This window comes from Taudactylus pleione, unplaced genomic scaffold (genome assembly GCF_031769625.1).
Source record: "Taudactylus pleione unplaced genomic scaffold, aTauple2 ptg000391l, whole genome shotgun sequence".
Lineage (NCBI taxonomy): Eukaryota > Metazoa > Chordata > Amphibia > Anura > Myobatrachidae > Taudactylus > Taudactylus pleione.
Window position 1 is genome coordinate 16,212,413 of NW_028284792.1, and position 20,650 is coordinate 16,233,062.

Consider the following 20,650-nt stretch of genomic DNA (forward strand, 5'->3'; position numbering starts at 1 on the left):
CCACATTGAGTGAGAGTTATGCCAGCCTGCTGAGAGGGACGATGATGTTACGACTCCTCCCAGCATCCTTGCACCCGGCCAACTCTCCCTGCATTCAATGCCGCCCGCACATTGTTCTTTCAGCCTGCCAATGATGTCATGCCTTCTCCCAGCATCCCCACACAGGGGTGGAAGAGGTGCTAAGTGTGCCCAGTACGGGAAGGGGGTGCTAAGTTTGCCTAGTATGGGTGGGCGGTGCTAAGTGTGCCCAGTAAGGGAGGGGGTGCTATGTTTGCCCAGTAAGGGGGGGTTCTAAGTGTTCCCAGTAAGGGAGGGGAGTGCTAAGTTTGCCCAGTAAGGGGTGAAGGTATACCAAGTATGCCCAGTGAGGGAGGAATTCCTTCAAAATTTTGCCATGGGGTCCACAAAGTTTTAGCTACACCCTTGACAAACAACTTATATATAGAACAGTAAGTTATACCAAATTGATTTATCAAATAAATGCATCTTTATAACTATATAGCTAAAACCTAACTTTTACATTAAAAATTAAAAGCAAAATATAAAAGTATTACAAAATCATATTTTATGGAGCTGTGTTTTTGCAACAATATTACCTCTGAAAATGTGCTGCTATATTCTACCAAGCACTCAAACACACAATGGAAACACAAATCATGGAAGTGTAAGAGCAAGGCAAAACATCAATATTACAGGGATAAATATCATTGCAAACACACACTGACTTTAATAGTATGTAATATTTAGATGGTTAGGGGTATATTTACAAAAGGTCGATTTTGAGCAATTTTAAATTGTTCTAAACAGATCTAAATCAACTTTGTGTTTCTGGGTCAATATCACATAATTACTAATAGACAATTTTTTATTTGGTTCTTTGTGTTAGAAAATGTGTGATTTAGCCCCAGAAACACAACATTGATTTAAACCTTAGATCGATTTAAAATCGATCAAAATTGACCTTTTAGTAAATATATCCCTTAGTGTGCAATACATTTTAGACTCAAATATTAGGCCACTAAAAAAGAAAAATGTGTTTTATGCCAGTGGCACTCTTAGTTATATGTTTGCCACTCCACAGAGTTATTTCTTATGGGGTCCTTGAAACAAGTCTTTGGCCCTCATTCAGAGCCGCTCGTTAGCGGCAGTACGCTCGTTCCGAGCGATGTTTGCACATCTGCGCATGCGTACGGTTTTTAGTACGCATGCGCGAACCAGTCAGTGCGGCCAAAAATCGTTTGTACGCTATATAGCGAGTGCCTGCTATTTTGAGTGACAGGAGGAGGCGTATGTGGGTGGTAACAGGGGAAGGTGCTTGAAAACGGGGAGTGGAGATCCGAACGCAGGCGTGCTTAAAGGTCAAAACGGGCGTATTATGGGTGTGCATAATTAATACAGCAGCGTCATTGACCACGTCACTGGGTTATTTTATAGCCAGAACTGCTCGCAAATTTGTGGTAGCAAACACCAACCACAAGAATAGCGAGCAGTTCATACGCTGGTCGATGTACTCGATTAATCTAATAAATAGCGGACATGACGTAGGATGCGAGTGGCCAGGGGGCGTTTTTAACAAATAAACGAGCGTATGTTTTGCTCGCTCGTTCAGACTTAGAGGCGTGAACAAACTACAATTTGCGAACGGATCATTTGAATAGCCACCCCTTGTTTTTGAACGAACGACCACAAATAGCGAACGGCTCTGAATCAGGCCCTTTGTCCCTCGGCTGCCCCATGGTTGTTTTTTTTTTTTGGGGGGGTTGCAACCCCTATGTATCCTCTGTGCTTGAGAGTCTTTTCTTACCTATAGTATGGAATACTTCATCATCTTACAACAGAGGTTTAACCAGATAATACATAGTGACAGAAATTTTGTGACAGGGCAAAATGTGAACTTCCCTGATCAAACAAATTTATATTATTAAATGTATTTGCTCATTTGGTACCATTTGTATTAGTAATATGATTTATTTACTGTCCCCTATTTTTTTTTCTTGTAATCCTGCCAATTGTGAATAATCTCAAATCCCTTCCACCCAGCCTCCTCCCCCATTTACCTCCAGCCTTATCCCCACTGTGTCTCTCCAGCTTCATCCCCCTGTGTCTCTCCACCCCTATTCTCCTTTAGTTATCTCCAGCCTCATCTCCCAGGGTTACTCTGGCCCTATACCCCCAGGTTTCTCCAGTCCACACTTACCTTCTCTATCTTTTACCTGCTCCTCTTTATCAGGCTGATCCCAGGGCACATGAACTGGACTTTCTGGCTGTCCGGGCTTCTTAGAATCTTGGAGCCTGGTACAAACGCCTCATTTGTAACCCACTGTCGCCGGGCCTGGAAGCACCTACAAAATATTTTAAAATAATATAGCTGGCCCTGGCAGATAACAATGTTGGGCAACAGAATATACAGGGTTGTGATGTTTTCACAGCACTAGGCTATATGGGCTTCGTAATAATTGTATTGATCTCATTGACTAGAATAATAGAGTGAGGAGAACAGTAATGTGAGAGGACACATATATCCATCACAGGCAGGGATGAAGCAAGGAGCCATGGCGCCCCCACCCCCGAATTCAATTAATGCACCTCAATTCTTTCTTCCTCCTGGTTCACCCCACTCCCACCTCCCTCACTTCTCCCTCTCCAGTATTTACATATCGGATACTCTCTGACAGCATATAAAAATGTGGACACAGCAGCCAGAAGTCTTTTTTTTTTTTCTTTCATCTACTCCCAGCTCCATTATGTGTTCATTAGAGGCCATGATGGTGCCAAATATAGTTTTATATATATATATATATATATATATATATAATATATATAGTTATATAATTATATATACTATTTGTATTGACTGTTCATTTCTCCTAGGCCACAGCATTCTCCTTACACCATGACCAAGAGAAGGATGTGATCACTGGCCTGAAGCAGAAGACCTTGTATGGAAGACCAAACTGGGAAAATGAGTTTAAAACCATTAAAAGTGCACATGCAAGGTAAGTCCCATTCTTATACCATGTGAGGCTAACTGTAATAGTACTGAACACAGAGCAACTTATTAATTCAGATTAGATGGCAGGTAAAGGCCAACATGGCATCTATGCAGGAATATTCCATCGCTGTGGGGGTACATGAAGTCCATGAAGGGCTGCAAATGGTCATCAAGCAATCAATGTAGTAGTTACTGGTCAATGACATGTTCAGGCAGACCAGCAGGACCCAACCCATGCCACGTGAACACACACCATTATGGAACCACAATCATGCCATGTTTCAAGTCCTCCATGGTCCAATTAGGAATGTCATGTGATTTGAGCCGTGTTATTTGTCTGTTACTATGGACAATTCTTGCCAGATGCCGCTGGCCACGATCATTAAGCATCCATGGTCTGCCACTGCGTTGTCCACGGTGGTGGTAATGAATTCCATGAGGTATTCCTGGTACACACGTGACACCGTAGATCAAGGAATGTTGAATGTCCGCACAACTTTGGAAATGGAATGCCCCATCAGTCAGAAATCCACTATCTTGCACCGTTCGAACTCCGATAATTTACGTCGTCTTGCCATGAGCAGATTAGCCAGTGTTCAAACTGACTCACGAGATGTCAGATTAGCACTGATGCCGGTCTTGGTATTTCCAAGACATCACAGTATGGTGATGCTGCCTACCATAACCGGTCAGCGCTACACAGCACAAACACACAGCCGCCGGAGCCGGCAGCTGTGTGTTTGCTGTAATCAGCAGCCGCTGAGAGTCTGTCAGACTCTCATCGGCTGCCGCTGCTCCCACTGCGGGAGCCATCTTCCGGCTCCCGCAGTGGGTAATGGGAGAGCCGTCGTCATGACGACGTCTCTCCCATAATGCAAAGCGGCCAGAGGAGCCGGTGGAAGCGTCGGGACCAGGAGCGGGAGTTTCAGGTAAGTGTTTTTTTATTTTTTATTAAGTCTCTCGCTACTGGGGGCACTATCAAGAGGGGGGATTACTATGGGGACACTACCAGGGGGGGATTACTATGGGGGCACTACAAGGGGGGGATTTCTATGGTGGCACTACCAGGGAGGGATTACTACTGGGGGCACTACCAGGGGGGTGGATTACTACTAGGGGCACTACAAGGGGGGGGACTACTACTACTGGGGGCACTACAAGGGTGGACTACTACTACTGGGGGAACTACAAGGGGAGGGGACTACTACTAGGGTCACTGCATAGGGGGGAGGGGACTACTACTAGGGCACTACATAGGGGGAGGGGACTACCACTGGGGGCACTGCGAGGTACCACTGCTGGGGGCTCTATATAATGGGCAATACTGGGGGTACTGCATAGGGTGGAGACTACAACTAGGGCCACTATTTAAGGGACATTGCATAAGGGTTACCACTATTGGGGGCACTGCATGGGGGGTGGACTGCTACTGGGGGCACTGAACAGGGGGGACCACTACTGGGGGCACAAGGGGCACTGCATAGGGGGGGATCACTACTGGGGGCACTACTGGAGGCCTGCATAAGGGTGTTATCTCTTGTGGCACACGGGGGCACTGCATATGGGCACTACGACAGGGGGCTGCCCCATATCTTTATTTTTACCTTACATTAATCCCATATGGACCCGCCTCCTCCCTTAAACACTGGAGGGGGGGTGGCGCCGTAGCACGCACGTTCTTCGGGCACCCTGGCTACACGCTACTCCTCTGCCAGGGCGCCTGCACGCATTCGCCCCCCAGGCTAAAAGTTGCCAGCCAGCCCCTGCTGATATCCCATGTTTTTGGGAATTTTAGTGTATGCAGGACTTATGTACTGTAAGCTATAGTGCAATAATAATTTATTTAGCAGTATTAAAAAAGTTCTGCAGGGATTGTTTATTATTCTACTTTGTGCGTTAATAAAGGAACAAAAACATAACACTGAATTACTAATTATGGGCCTGATTCTGAGTCACATGCAGCTACAAATGTGGGCTGGGCCAATGCTAGCATGGGCAGCTTTAGGCAGCTGCCTAAGGGTTCCACCCCTGAGTTCACCAAAAGAAAATCAGTGCAGTAGAGTCAGCAGCAGTGGTAGCTGCCCCTTCCCTCTCCTCCAGTCCTCTCCTTCCCCCAGGTGCCAGCATGTCACTCACATAAGAAGCTCTGCCCCCTATACAACACAAGCAGCTGCTGCTGAATTGAGCATGGTAAGGCATAACTGTTATTACCTATTGGTGAGGGTGAAAGGATTAATAGGTGTGTGTGTGTTAATGAGTGCTGACAGGGTTAGTATGTTTGGGTTAAAGAGTGCTGGCAGGAGGTGTGTGTGGGGAGGGTTAACGAGTGCTGGCAATGGGTGTGTGGGTTAGTGAGTCTGGCAGGATGAGTGTGTGGGGGTTAACGAGTGCTGGCAATGGGTGTGTGGATTAATGAGTCTGGCAGGATGATTGCGAGGGGGTTAATGAGTGCTGGCAGATTGAGTGTGTGGTAATGAGTGTTAGCAGTGTGAGTGTACGTGGGACGAATGGGTGATGACATATTGGCACACAGATGTGACATAAATATGTATTGAGACACTGATGTGTGGCATATTATGTATTGGGGCACAAATGTGGGGCATATTATATATTGGGGGCACAAATGTGTGGCATATTATGTATTGGAGGCATTGATGTGTAGAATTATGAATTGGGGATACAGCTGTGTGGTATATAATGAATTTGTTGCATATTATGAATTGGTGGCAGTGTTATGAGGTACATTATGATTTGGGGCTCTGACGTGTGGCATATTAGTTTGGGGATTTCTACATAGTATATTATGTATTTGGGACACTGCTGTGTAACATATTATTTGGGGACACTAATGCATCACATATTATGAATTGGAGGGAGCAGAGGCAGTGGGTGAATTGTTGTCTAGGGCATCCTGAAACCTTGCACCACCTGAATGTCGGCACATACGAACGTGGGTGCCGAGAGGGTGGGGGAAGCGGGTACAGTTTACCCAGGCCCGGGCTTGCTAGAGGGGCCCGGCGGGGCCCAAGTCCGGCGTTGCCCCCCCTACCTTACAACAGCTCAGCACACAGCTTGTGCTGGGCTGCTGTGTGAGACTGCTCACGGCTGCTGTAGCAGCCGGACCAGTCTCCTATGGCTGTGGGGGGATCGCGCCCCCCCCCTGCTTAGCGCCGGGCTGGGGGGCTTACAGCGTCCCCCTCCACGACGCGCAGCGTCGCTGCAAAAGTGATAATTTTTTCTTTCTTTTTTTTTTCAAGGGGGCATGGCCACACCTCCCGTGACTAGGTCACGCTCCCTCCTTTACCCGGGCCTGGCCAGGCTCTCTACGGCCCTGCATACGAAAGGCAATATTTTGTAATGGAATGCTAATATACGCACTTCTTCATGCTTACAAATTGCATCCCCCAACTATTTCCATTTGACAACGCCAGCTTCATGATGGGTATTGAGACATATACCCTATACTGAAGCAGGTGTCTCCTCAGCATGCGCACGACTCAGAAAAGGATGTAACTCTGGCTACACTCCCATAACACACCCACAAGGAAGTTTATTTGGGTACATTTGCATTGTTGCCACTCAGAAACTGCAGAGAAACGTCAGGAGATATGGAAAGATACAAAAAGATGTGTATGTTCCCTACAGGACATGCACCGTTTGCTTTGATTTATTAGATGCAGCCGCATACAGAGCCGCGTACCACTAAGAATCGGGCCCAATGTCCCAATTGTTACCTTAAGTGCTGAGGAAGAAGTTTTTCTCTCCTAAAGAAACTATTTACTAAGCCATGGAGGTGATAAAGTGAATAGAGATAAAGTCCCAGACAATCAGCTCCTAACTGCAATGTCACAGGCTGTGTTTGAAAAATGACAGTTAGGAGCTTGTTGGCTGGTACTTTATCTCCGTCCACTTTATCTTCATCCAAGGCTTAGTAAATAGATCCCTAATTGTATTGATACATACACTTAATCATCCATAGTGGTCAACTGTCAGTGTCAGTACGGGGGCTTGCTTTCCTCCTGCTGTACAGTATATAGGATTTGCACATACTACAACTATATAAATGTGGATTATTCCAACTGAATGCTTAATCCAATTATGTGCGAATTACTTGCACCCGAGAGGACGTGCGGCCGTACACCGGACTTACGGTACCTCTGTATTCATACATTTTTATGTGAGTCTGGAGTGAGATTGGGCCGCGAAGGGGGTGAACTGCCATGCTGTGTTTCTATGCCCCCCTTCACACCTAATTGGATCGAGCCCCAGGTGCGATACATTACTTTTAAACACTTTATTGATCTGTGCATGATATCTTACACCTTAGCAGAGTTGTAGTGAAATATAAAGTAATATGTTTAGGAATTAAAAAAATTAAGGACAAAAATTTATATATATAAAAAAGGTAGATATTCAATCAAGTCCTAGTGTATTTAGCTAGATCAACTCACATATTTATTGCAATAAAGTTCTGCACCTGTTTTAAACCTTCCTTGTTTTTCCATCTTTCTTTAAGCTCAAGAGTGGGTGTCTTCCTGTGTGGTCCTGAAAACCTTGCTGAGACCCTCAGTACACTGTGCATTGATAACTCCAGCGGTGATCCTAGAGGGGTACACTTCATCTTCAACAAAGAAAACTTCTAGTTTAGTTTTGCATCTAAGTGTATATTTCTACTTTAAATTACAACTGTATTATAAGGTTATGTTAAATGCTACCATATACATATGCAAATATAAATTGTACACTCAGTGTATGTTATATCATCAATTGACTTTAAACGATTGTGGTGGCCAATTGAATGTTTAATGTGTTGCTCTGTTGAAAGGTTACACTGTTTATGTGTAATATTCACTGGTGCTTTGTATTATTTTCCCATATGAATTACATTTTGTTGTCAGATTATTTGTTTATCAGATTTTGTGACAGTTGTCTGCAGGATTGTATCTAGTCTTCTCAATACAGTTTCACAAATAGAATGAAATACAGCATACAAAACAAAAGCAAGCAACAAGTAATAAATGTGTCTTTGTAGAATAAATTGGTTTACACAGAATCCAAAATGGAAAAATCTCTTTAAACTGGAAGCAAATCTCGAGGATCATGCACTGGATGCAGATCTAAAGGGGATTATTGTTCCTCCCAGGTGATTATAGAATCTCTATGGAATTTTATGTACAAATAGTGTCTCATTTTCAAACATTTGCTTATACTGTATTATAGAGCATATGATCCTTATGAAAAATAAGGATGATATTGACATTATGTTACATTATTATTTGCTTTTGTTTGTATATTTTTCTGCTTGGTGCCTTGTTTACTTAAGGACTAGATCGAACAAGCTCCATTAGGTTATTATTACAATGGTGAACAAACTTCATGATGATTAAACACTGAAGTTTGTTCACCTATAAAGAAGATTCTGAGTGCCGCCCTATTTTCGGTAATTAACTCAGTAGATGGGTGTCAGTAGTGCAGTGTTTAGTGCTGGAATGGGGGCCCACACAGCTTTTCCAGGTAAAATAAATGAAAAGTGCTTTAATGTCAGCATAATCAGGAAACAAACGCCTAGCCCCCATTCATGGCACTGACTCACTTCTTTGCCCCTGACTTCTTTTGGGCAGCTAGTCTGCAAATAAAGTCCAAAGACTCACAATCTGCTTCCTGCAGAGTAACACTGGGATAATTAGCCTGGCCTGACTTAGCCTCTGGCTTCTCAATTGTCAGCTGTCCTAACACAGGCTTCGGCCTGGTCTTTAGCTGGCTAGCTGCCACAGCCTCACAGTTGCAGTCTCAACTCAGTCTTTTAGAGGTTTAGGGTTCTCCCTACCTCCTGTAGGTCTGAACCCCAGCTTCCTAGCCATCAGTGGCTTCCCAGCACACACTGGTCTCTGATTGCAGACCCACCTGGACTGTCTGACTGCTCCAGCCCCACCTGGGCTCTCTGCAAAGGGCAGCAATTATGTCAGCTAAGACCTGACTTTTTTACCAAGTGTGGGCGGATCCCTCTAGCCCTACACAGAAACAGCTGCTCACCAGTGCCATCTTTGGTGATACTGCCTATATATATATATATATGTATGATGGTGTTCAGCAACTCAGGTGCCCTCCGCGTCGATCAAATTCAGAAGCAGCAACAAGTGCCGCCGTTTATATATATACATAGCTCTGCAAACTCCCATTTGTTGCCCACTTGCCATCCAGCATAACCCATTTAGCCATTGTTAAGAAGACGTGTAGGACTCACTCATAGATGCAGTTTGCTAAAATTGCAAAATGTGGTCACATTCGAAATTGCATGCAACTCAGAATCAGGCCAATTATCTCTAGCACTGAAACAAATGATTCATGAGAACTGACAATGGCTACACTGACTACAGCATTCAGCAGAATACTGTCCTCCGACAGACAGAGACTATTTACAACCAGTGTAATTATCATCCGTGCTGTTAATACAGGTAGTAGCATCTGTTTAAGATGGCCCAAAAACGATGCACAGTTCAATATAAATCTATTGCTGATACAGCAGATGCATTGCATACATGTGAAAACACCTTCCTTTTATTGCAATTATGGCAATTAGGTTGCCAGAAAATGGCAATGTTGCAACTTCTTGTTCCATCTACTATTTGTAAATGATATGCCTGAAGCAATCTTGTATGTGGTTAACATGCTTACACTTCCCCAATTCCAATTTTCAACATTAAATCCAAGCAAAAAAATATGTTAACAAATACATGGCAGAGTTACGCATGAAAAATGTATGCTTTAACATGCTTCTAACAAGTAACAATATGATTAAAATGATAAAGTTATGGATCAAAACGTGTATTGTCTAATCCTAATTCAACTTCCAACAAAGTGAAATGCACTCAAACCATGTAAAAAATGTTTGGCTCTTCCTGTTTATTATTAAAAATATTGAAATAATAACCCTTTCGCTGCTGAGTATTTTCTTACCCCTGTGCTGAGACCATTTTCTGACATATACAATCATAATATTCCAACATCAATTTCACAGTAGCCACACAAATTATATCTTGTTTAATTTTTCAGACTCTATAAATTCAGAAATTATAATTAGTAATTTTGCTCATTCTAACATGTCAAATAAAATGTAACCAAAGCAGCAAAAAGGTTTAATTATTGAAGCAAACATTATTATTATTATTACTATTATTATTAATAATAGTTTTTTTGTTTTTTTAAATAAACGACACAAACAAATACTGTGTGGTTTTTGCTCTGGTATTAATCCACCTTTCCAAAATATATTTAAAAAAAAAAACAAGATTCTACATGTAGGTTTTCATAAAAGTTTCTGCACTTGAAAATAATAAAAATAAATGTCACCATCTTGATTTAAATGCTAATAAATCATATAATATGGTAGCTTAACAAGGCCTACCATTATTTAAACTAGAAAACCTTCCACAATAAATGAGGATATACTTTTTTTATTTGACACAAAATGGGGGAGAGATGGGATTTAAATCTCCCCCAATCTGCATAAAATTAAATCTCTTGTGTACTGAGAAGTCTCCCTTCTTTAAAACAAGAGTGCCCTCGCTGACCAGTATGGGGGAGATGTGCCTGCAAACAATGCGACCTCCCCCATATATGGAAACCAACATTTTTCCATACGGTTGGGTGATATTTTCTGGTGCATGCAACTAGAACTTTGTGGGCCCCATAGCAAAATTGAGAAGCCTCCCTCATCCACTGTGCAGCCATTAGCAGGGGAGGTTGAGATGCGCAGCTGAGCTGAAGCATCGGTGGACCTCTCCTGATATCCCAATGAGTCCCCTGTCCAGCTGAGAATCCTGAGAGGGGGCACTGGGGCATGTGCCCCCTGCACCCCCATCTTAACCTGGCTCTGCATCACGGCCCCTGCCCTGCTACATACAAGTGAGGGCTACGTGCCACATTGTGCTCCCCTGCCTGGCATCTGCCACACTGAGTCACTACTTAATGTGGGGCAGGCGCTCACCTCCTGAGTCCTGGCCGTGGGCTAGTAGGCACCCGCAGCTTCTTTTTTCTTCATAGCAGTGTGCAGGTGCTGCAGACTCCAGTATTGGAGGGCTCTATCTTTCCTCTCTGACACTGGTAGGAGGCATAGCCATGAACTGGGGACATCCCAGCAGGCCAAGCAGCAGCTAGCTGTAATCCTTCTGGGTGCAGAAGCAAGGCTGGGCCCTGGATATTACCCAGGCCCCGTAGCAGTCACATCCCCTCCACTTATGATAGTTATGCCTATATTAAGGGGGCCCCTAACTTGACAGAGGTGGCACCTCTTTTTCATATTTGGGTGCTCTTACATGCACAGTTGCAATTATGGGCATGAAAGGGCACGTATGCTTTCTGTATCTCAGTGTAACATTGTCTGATGATCACCAGACAGTATGCACTAAGTAGGCCCATTTTTTAGAAGAGAGTACCCCCTTTTTCTAATGTGGGTGAACAATAATTATTGAAAGCGAGGTTACAGGAGATCTTCCTTCATCCCTGGACGTGTTTCCTCCCTACATGTATGCTATAATTTTGGGGGAGAGGATTGTAACAGAAGGCTCATATTGACAATAAAAAAAAAAAAAAAAAAACATTTCATGACCCTATATAAGCTGCTTTCTTGTAAGGGCAATCAACACAGGGTATTCCCTCATCCATCAAAGGTGTGTCAATTTTCACTAAGTGGAACGTTGTATTAAATCTTTTGACGCACATCTTTTGGTGTAATTTGGATTGAGACGCTACCATTAAGAATCACAAGGGTGTTTAAATTTAAATTACTACACTATGTTTTTTGTTTATTGGAAGGTTCGGATGATCCAAAGACTGATCTACGTTGACGATCTTCTAAAAAGGGGAAGTAACTTTGTGCAATATGTGGAACCTTTTTTGTATTGGATTTTTGTATTCTTGTCAATTTGTGTGCTGATTGTTTTGGCAACCGACTTTTCAAATTTGATGAGCATTGACTCAATGTATCCTTATTGGTCTATAGTAACAGTCCCGGCATTCAAATTTTACGTATTCCTCAGACGCAGCAGTTGATGTGCCGGCCAAGGTCCTGTCATGTAGCAACAATTTAATTTGGGCTATTTGGCTTTCTTGGCCTGCAAGCTTTAAACATACACCTTTACAATAAACAAGCTTTTATTTTTCCACTTGTAGTACAAGCAGGAATCACTTTTAAAATGTACAGAGTAGGGATGAGAGGGTTCGGATTTCTGAAAGCCGAGTCCCCCCGATCCGAGCCGGGAACAGAGTCCGGCTCGGGTTTTCCCGCCTGACTCGGAACTGAAATCGAGGCAAAACGTCATCATCACACCTTCCGATCTGGCGGGTTTTGGATTCTATAAAAGGTCCCCGCGTCGGCGACGTTTTTCACTCCTGCTGTGGTCAGTGAAAAGGGAGGGTGTGAGCTAGGGCTGGCTGGGCTGTGTTGTGCTGCTGTTGTCCATAGGGGCTGTGTCCACTCAGTCCATAGGGGCTGACTGGGCTGTGTTGTGCTGCTGTTGTCCATAGGGGCTGGCAGGGCTGTGTTGTGCTGCTGTCATAGGGGCTGGCTGGCTGTGTTGTGCAGTCAGTTGTCCATAGGGGCTGTGTCCACTCCAAAGTCTATAGGGGCTGGCTGGACAGCGTTGTGCAGTGTACCATGAAGGCTGTAGTCCTAAAGGGGTGCTGTAGTGTTGTCCAGGGGGTGATCTGTCCATCAGGGGTGCTCCCCCAAAGTGTACTCCAAAAATTTTTTTCTGTGTTTGTGAATTGTGTGCGCAGTAGCCGCACATGCATCAACAAAGTAGCGCCAAGCGTGCACCTGTGTCATAAATCAAGGGCCAGCTGGCTTGTCCGTTAAAGGGTGCTGTAACCCCCAAAGTGCACTCATAAAAAAATAATAACATTTTTTTTTCTGTGTTTGTGAATTGTGTGCGCAGTAGCCGCACGTGCATCAACAAAGTAGCGCCAAGCGTGCGCCTGTGTCATAAGTAAAGGGCCAGCTGGCTCATTTGTTAAAGGGTGCTGTAACCCCCAAAGGGCACTCCAAACAAATAATAAAAATTTTTTTTCTGTGTTTGTGAATTGTGTGCGCTGTAGCCGAACGTGCATCAATAAAGTAGCGCCAAACGTGCGCCTGTGTCATAAATGAAGGGCCGGCTGGCTTGTCCGTTAAAGGGTGGTGTAAACCCCAAAGTGCACTCCAAACAAAATAAAAAAATATTTTCTGTGTTTCTGTATTGTATGCACTGTAGTTGCACGTGCATCAACAAAGGAGCAGCGCCAAGAATGTGCCTCTGTCCCATAAGAAAAGGGCTGGCTGGCTCATCTCTTAAAGGGTGGTGTAACCCCCAAACTGCACTCCAACAAAAATTTTAAATTATTTTCTGTGTTTGTGAATTGTGTGCACTGTGGTTGCACGTGCATCAACAAAGGAGCAGCGCCAAGCGTGCGCCTGTGTCCCATAAGTAAAGGGCCGGCTGGCTCATCTCTTAAAGGGTGGTGTAACCCCCAAAGTGCACTCCAAAAAAAAAATTATTCTTTTCTGTGTTTGTGTGCACCTTAGCCGCATGTATATATCAATATAATATAAATGGAGGACCAAACTTTGTCCCCTAAAAATAAAATAGGGAAAGATCAAGAACCACTGCCTCCTAGTGCTGAAGCTGCTGCCACTAGTCATGACATAGATTATAAAATGCCATCAACGTCGTCTGCCACTCCAACAAAAATAAAAAATTATTTTCTGTGTTTGTAAATTGTGTGCCCTGTGGTTGCACGTGCATCAACAAAGGAGCAGCGCCAAGCGTGCGCCTGTGTCCCATAAGTAAAGGGCCAGCTGGCTCATCTCTTAAAGGGTGGTGTAACCCCCAAAGTGCACTCCAACAAAAATAAAAAAATATTTTCTGTGTTTGTGAATTGTGTGCACTGTGGTTGTACGTGCATCAACAAAGGAGCAGCGCCAAGCCTGCACCTGTGTCCTATAAGTAAAGGGCCGGCTGGGTCATCTCTTAAAGGGTGGTGTAACCCTCAAAGTGCACTGCAACAAAAATAAAAAAAATCTTCTTTTCTGTGTTGTAAATTGTGTGTGCTGTAGCCGCACGCCCATCAACAAAGGAGCAGCGTCAAGCGTGCGCCTGTGTCATAAGTCTGTTAAAGGGTGGTGTAACCCCCAAAGTGCATGCGCCTGTGTCATAAATAAAGGGCCGGCTGGCTTGACCGTTAAAGGGTGCTGTAACCCCCAAAGTGCACTCCAAACAAAATAAAAAATTATTTTCTGTGTTTCTGTATTGTATGCACTGTAGTTGCACGTGCATCAACAAAGGAGCAGCGCCAAGAATGTGCCTCTGTCCCATAAGTAAAGGGCCGGCTGGCTCATCTCTTAAAGGGTGGTGTATCCCCCAAAGTGCACTCCAACAAAAATGTTAAATTATTTTCTGTGTTTGTGAATTGTGGGCCTGATTCAGAGCCGGATGCTATTTGCGCTCGCTCGTTCAGAAAAAGGGGCTGGCTATTTAAATGAACCGTTCGCTCTTTGCGGTCTGTTGACGCCTCTATATCTGAACGAGCGAACCAAACATGCGAACGTAATTTTGAAAAAAACGCCCCCTGGCCGCTCGCATCATACGTCATGTCCGCTATAATTAGCTAGATTAATCGAGTACATCGAAAGGCGTCTGAACTGCTCGCTATTCTTGTGGTTGGTTTTTCCTACCACAATCATGCGAGCAGTTCTGACTATAAAACAACCAAGTGACATGGTCAATGACGCTGCTTTGTTAATTATACACACCCTTAAAATGCCCATTTTGACCTTTAAGCACGCCTGCGTTCGGATCTCCACTCCCCGTTTTCAAGCACCTTCCCCTGTTACCACCCACAAACGCCTCATGCTGTCACTCAAAATAGCAGGCATTCGCTATTTAGCGAGCACACGATTTTTGGCCGCACTGACTGGTTCACGCATGCGCATTAAAATCCGTACGCATGCGCAGTTGTGCGAACATCGGTAGGAACGAACGAGCGGCCGCTTACGAGCGGCTCTGAATCAGGCCCTGTGTGCATGTGGTTGCACGTGCATCAACAAAGGAGCAGCGCCAAGCATGCGCCTGTGTCCCATACGTAAAGGGCCGGCTGGCTCATCTCTTAAAGGGTGGTGTAACCCCCAAAGTGCACTCCAAAAAAAAAAAAATCTTCTTTTCTGTGTTTGTGTGCGCCTTAGACGCACGTATATATCAATATAACATAAATGGAGGACCAAACTTTGTCCCCTAAAAATAAAATAGGGAAAGATCAAGAACCACTGCCTCCTAGTGCTGAAGCTGCTGCCACTAGTCATGACATAGATTATAAAATGCCATCAACGTCGTCTGCCAAGGTCGATGCCCAATGTCATAGTAGAGGACATATTAAATCCCAAATGACAAAGTTCAGGAAAATGACCTTAAAAAAAACATTTAAATCATCTGAGGAGAAACGTAAACTTGCCAATATGCCATTTACGACACGGAGTGGCAAGGAACGGCTAAGGTCTTTCCCTATGTTCATGACTAGTGGTTCAGCTTCACATGATGATGGAAGCCCTCCTCCCGTTAAAAAAATCAAACGCGTTAAGCTGGCAAAAGCACAGCGAAGAACTGTGCGTTCTAAGAAGATATCACAAATCCCCAAGGAGAGTCCAAGTGTGGTGGCGGTTGCGATGCCTGACCTTCCCAGAACTGGACGGGAAGAGGTGGCTCTTTCCACCATTTGCACGCCCTCTGCAAGTGCTGAAAGGAGCACCCACAGTCCACTTGCTGATATGCAATTGAAGATGTCACTGTTGAAGTACAACAGGATGAGGATACTGGTGTAGCTGGCGCTGAGGAGGCAGTTGGCGAGGAGGATTCTGATGGTGATGTGGTTTGGTTAAATCAGGCTCCGGGGGACACAGTTGTTGTTGTCCGTGGGATGAAAAAGCCCATCACGGTCATGCCTAGGCAGAAGACCAAACATTCCACCTCTTTGGGTTTGAAGATTAAAAAGAAACCCACACATAATAAACATAACATCAATTTCATCAAACAATGGGACAATACACTACACGACTGTTCCATACAACTGATGAAACTTATTGTTAAAGAAAGAGAGTCTGAGTTAGAAGGGTTAGCTAGTGAAATTTGCACTCTTGACGCCATCCTAGAAGCCCACAAGGCTGATATAGAATACAAGACCTTGGAACAATTGATAAAACAAAAATTGGATAGAGAGGAAGAGTCCATCATTAAAACTAAGAAATCCAAAATTCTAAGGGACAAGTTTGGCATTAAATGCCCTAATAAGGATAGAGTGGGAAATAAAATAAACAAAACCCGTAAAATCAATATAAAGAAAGATAAACAAAATAATGAGAAGGTACAAACACAGCTAGTACAGTTAAGAGTATCGACCACTTCCAAACAGATACCGATATTCCAAAAACTAAACCTCACCTATCAACAATTTATGACCCGTGTGCATACTAAACCAACATGTAATGAGGGAACAACAGGCTTGTTGGATCTTAGTACATATAATGATGAGGAAGTAGACGAATTTTCAATCTATTCTATCCAGGATCTGAGCCCCCCTACAGACCACTACACTAATATTGTGAGACAATCATTCGAGAGAGGTTGGAGGGACTCCCTAGATAGTAGAAACATACCCACGGAAGACCCCAGCCACAAAGTGCCCTCTCCAAGCAGTATTGACATTACAGAATCCCGAATCACCGCAGTACAAGAGGACTTAACATCAGCAAAAAACTGGGGGGGCAAATTTTTAGAATTGGGTACCCAGATACCAATATCAAAAAACAGAATACAAACAGCACAAAAAAGAAAACTAATTACGGTAGAAGAGGATGTAGAGGAGGACAAAGGAAACAACAACAAAAACAAGAAAGATCAGGAGTCAGTCCAGAAAAACAACAACCGATAGGAATATTCAATTTAAGTAGTAAGACATTGTCGCAACCCCAAATCTCAGTACTTAACAAGGGCCTTAAATTTGCGCCAGATAACAAATTGGATACATTTTCGGTATACAAAGATCTCAAGAACTTCACGAGAAAGCTCAGCCTTAAGAAGTATTTTATGGACAAGAAACCAGAGACACTATCCCATAATAATATGGATGAATATAAACACAACACTGAAACCACCATCCCAATTTAATCCCACATATTTAAAAGGGCATTACATACACACCTTTGAAAAGGCTGTGATGAATGACATAGACAAAATTAAAACAGATCAGACAAACTTTAAGACCAATCTGACTAAAGCAGAAAGAACAGCATTGAACAGTTCAAAAGAAGACACCAGTCTAGTCACCAAACCCACGGATAAGGGGGGAGGGATTGTGGTGCTCGACAAGGATGACTACATAAAGGAGGCAGCCAGAATCCTGGGGGATACCAGTACATACATCAAATTGAGGGGAGACCCAACTAAACAATATCATGCAGAATTGCAAAAATTATTACAAGAAGGTCTTAGCAAAGGGATTCTCAAGAAACACGAATTTGATTTCCTTAACACAGCACATCCTGTAATCCTGGTATTTTACTATCTCCCGAAATTACATAAAAATCCAATACAACCACTAGGTAGGCCCATTACATCTGGGATAAATTCATTAACATCAGCACTTTCTCAATATATAGATCACTACTTGCAAATTCATGTAAAAAAACAGAGATCATATCTGAGGGACACTACCCAAGTACTGAACATACTACAGAACACAAACTGGAACTGTGATTGCTGGCTGGCAACAAGCAATGTAACATCGCTTTATACCATAATAGATCACAACAAAGGTCTTTCTAGTATCAAGTATTTTTTGGATCAAGATCCAGAAATAGGAGAGACACAGTCGAGATTCATACCTCAAGGAATACAGTTCATCCTTACCCACAATTATATGTGGTTTCAAGGTGATTATTATTTACAACAGTGCGGCACAGCCATGGGGACCAAGTTTCCCCAAGCTACGCTAATCTCTTTATGAGTCAATGGGAGGACAATAACATCTGGTCCTCTCAAGAGCTTGGGGCAAACTTGGTCCTTTGGAGACGTTACATAGATGACGTGCTTTTTATATGGCAAGGCAACGAAGCATCATTACAAACTTTTCTGGAACACATAAATGCCAATGACTGTAACTTGGTGTTCACTACACAGTATAGTAAAGAACGAGTGCAATTCTTAGATCTTGACATTTTTATTCAGAACAAACAGATACACACGAAAACACACCACAAAAAAGTAGACATAAATAGTTACATTAGAGCTGACAGCAACCACCACCCAAGCTGGCTGAATAGTGTACCCCTCAGCCAGTTTACACGAGTTAGGAGAAATTGCTCAAATGTAGAGGACTTTGCTGAGCAAGGGAATGACCTAAAAAAACTCTTCAAAGGAAAAAACTATGATATGGACAGGGTAGAGAAAGCATTTGGTCAATCACTCGAAAATCCCCGAGCTCTCCTCTTAGAATATAAGGATAAAAAATCACAAAAGAAGACAGACAAAATATTTTTTGTAACTAACTACACAAAATCGGCCTGTCAAGTTAGGAAGATTTTAAATAAACACTGGCATTTACTTCACATGGATGAGAGGCTGCACACTATCCTAACGACACGACCAGATTTGGTATTTAAGAAGGCTCCAGACCTGGGAAGAAAATTAGTGGTGAACCATATAAACAGTAAACAACTGCACAAACAATCCACCTTAGATAGACAAGTAGTGAAAGCAGGTTTTTACCACTGCGGGCGATGCAAGGCCTGCAAACAATTGCGATACAGAAGCACCACACCAACAGAACAACTGATCGCTCTAAACACTGGGAAAGTATATAAAATTAGGAGCATGATTACATGTGAAAGTCGTAATATCATCTATGTCCTACAATGCCCTTGTAAACTACAATATGTAGGGAGAACAACTAGACCCCTAAAAGTAAGGATAAACGAGCATATCAACAACATTAAGAAAGCATTTGTTGGGCATAGTGTATCGGACCATTTCAGAAACATACATAATGAAAAACCAGACGGCCTTAAATTTATAGGGGTAGAATCAGTAGAACCCAACTGGAGAGGGGGGGATCACGCAAGTAGGATCGATAGAATAGAAAGTCGTTGGATCTTTGAGATGAAGACCCTCCAACCGGAAGGCCTTAACATAGACCCGTAAGAATGGGTTGTGGTTTCTGTTTCCCATAAGACAAATACAAGTGTTGCCATCGCCAGGGTCTGCGGGCGATGGGACCGTAATGTCATGATTAATGTCAAGATTATGGACATTACCTAGAAAAGGCAATTTATACCATCTAATATATATGTTGGTATAACAAGATGATCATATTGCAGGTGCTTATATTAAAAAATATTAAAAGATTAAAAATACGATAAAATAGATAACTAATGAGAGAACATACAATTATAACTTAAACAGTTAAAAATAAGAAGTACCTGGTAATTATCGTTATAGCCAATAGATACCTAATCTCAGTCACATCATAATTGCATTTATAATCAAGATTATGTATACATCATTTTAAACACACTGTCCAAATACAGCAAATACAATTTTGGAAGATGTACTAGTTCCTATTATCCCAAGGTCTTTATTAACAACTGTGTAAAAATCTAACTGCAAAAAACGAGTGACAAAGGCACCACTAGTATAGCAGAAGACAGTGTTTAAGGATATGGACAAGAATCACACCAAAGATGGCCGCCCGCGTGTTGGAGACATTATCTCCACCGTTATAACAGTGGATTACAGAACAACAGAGGAGCTGTAGGAGAAGATAGCAACAGAATATCAGGTCACAGTATGTCTGCGCATAGATGAAGGAGCATGCGCAGTCCCTATGAACACCATGTGGTTATGCAGCATCGCAGGACAGATCGTGCTCCTGCGTGTGACGCGGGGGGGTGGAGCTACACCGGAAACCCGGAAGTAATGGACAAATGATGGAATAAACGCTATTCATAAGGTATTTAAACCCCGATTTGGGAACAACAATTCACCTACCCTTGAAAAAGTCCCCACATGGGATGAAACACGTTGGGACTACATTTTCATAGTAACTTGACTTTATTTTAACCTTCAGATTGCATGTCATATTGATCTGCTTCTGTACCTTTAATTTTCACTCTGAAACCCGAGTGGCCATTACCAGGCATGGGCACAGAGTAATAAATGTGTTTAACCCCTCCATATCTATAGTATTCTGTCCAGCCTAATTGGACCTTGTGTCCCCTGCCCCTTACACCCACACTCAACAGCCACACAAGGAAGTGCCATTGGTGGACCCGCGGGATCAAGCCTAGAGCTGGTAAGTCCTATATGCCACCTATCTTCCGCACTGAAGTATCTATCAGCATCTGATACTGTGGTTTGTTTGTTTTGTGATCCCTTGAGGTGGAGTGGCAGTTCCCTGGTACAGAGATCATTGGAGAGGGGAGAATACATCTACAATACATCTGCAATACGAACAGTGTACCGTTAACTGTAAAATACCATAATTTTGATTTTTGATGCATATACAGATGAACACACTGCCTAAAGTTATAGCCAAGCAGTTTATGTTACTGGGACTAATATTCTAAGAACATCCATC

The 20,650-nt window shown here is 43.1% G+C and overlaps 1 protein-coding gene across 1 annotated transcript in view; it reads left to right on the forward strand.

Annotated features, from left to right (window-relative positions):
- Positions 1–9,959, forward strand: part of CYBB (cytochrome b-245 beta chain) — a 77,049-nt gene extending 67,090 nt beyond the window's left edge. The window contains exons 12-13 of the mRNA XM_088445876.1: positions 2,872–2,996; positions 7,509–9,959. Of these exons, the coding sequence (XP_088302002.1) occupies positions 2,872–2,996; positions 7,509–7,635 (252 nt within the window). The 3' untranslated portion in view covers positions 7,636–9,959. The remainder of the gene's footprint in view (positions 1–2,871; positions 2,997–7,508) is intronic.
- Positions 9,960–20,650: the final 10,691 nt, after the last annotated feature.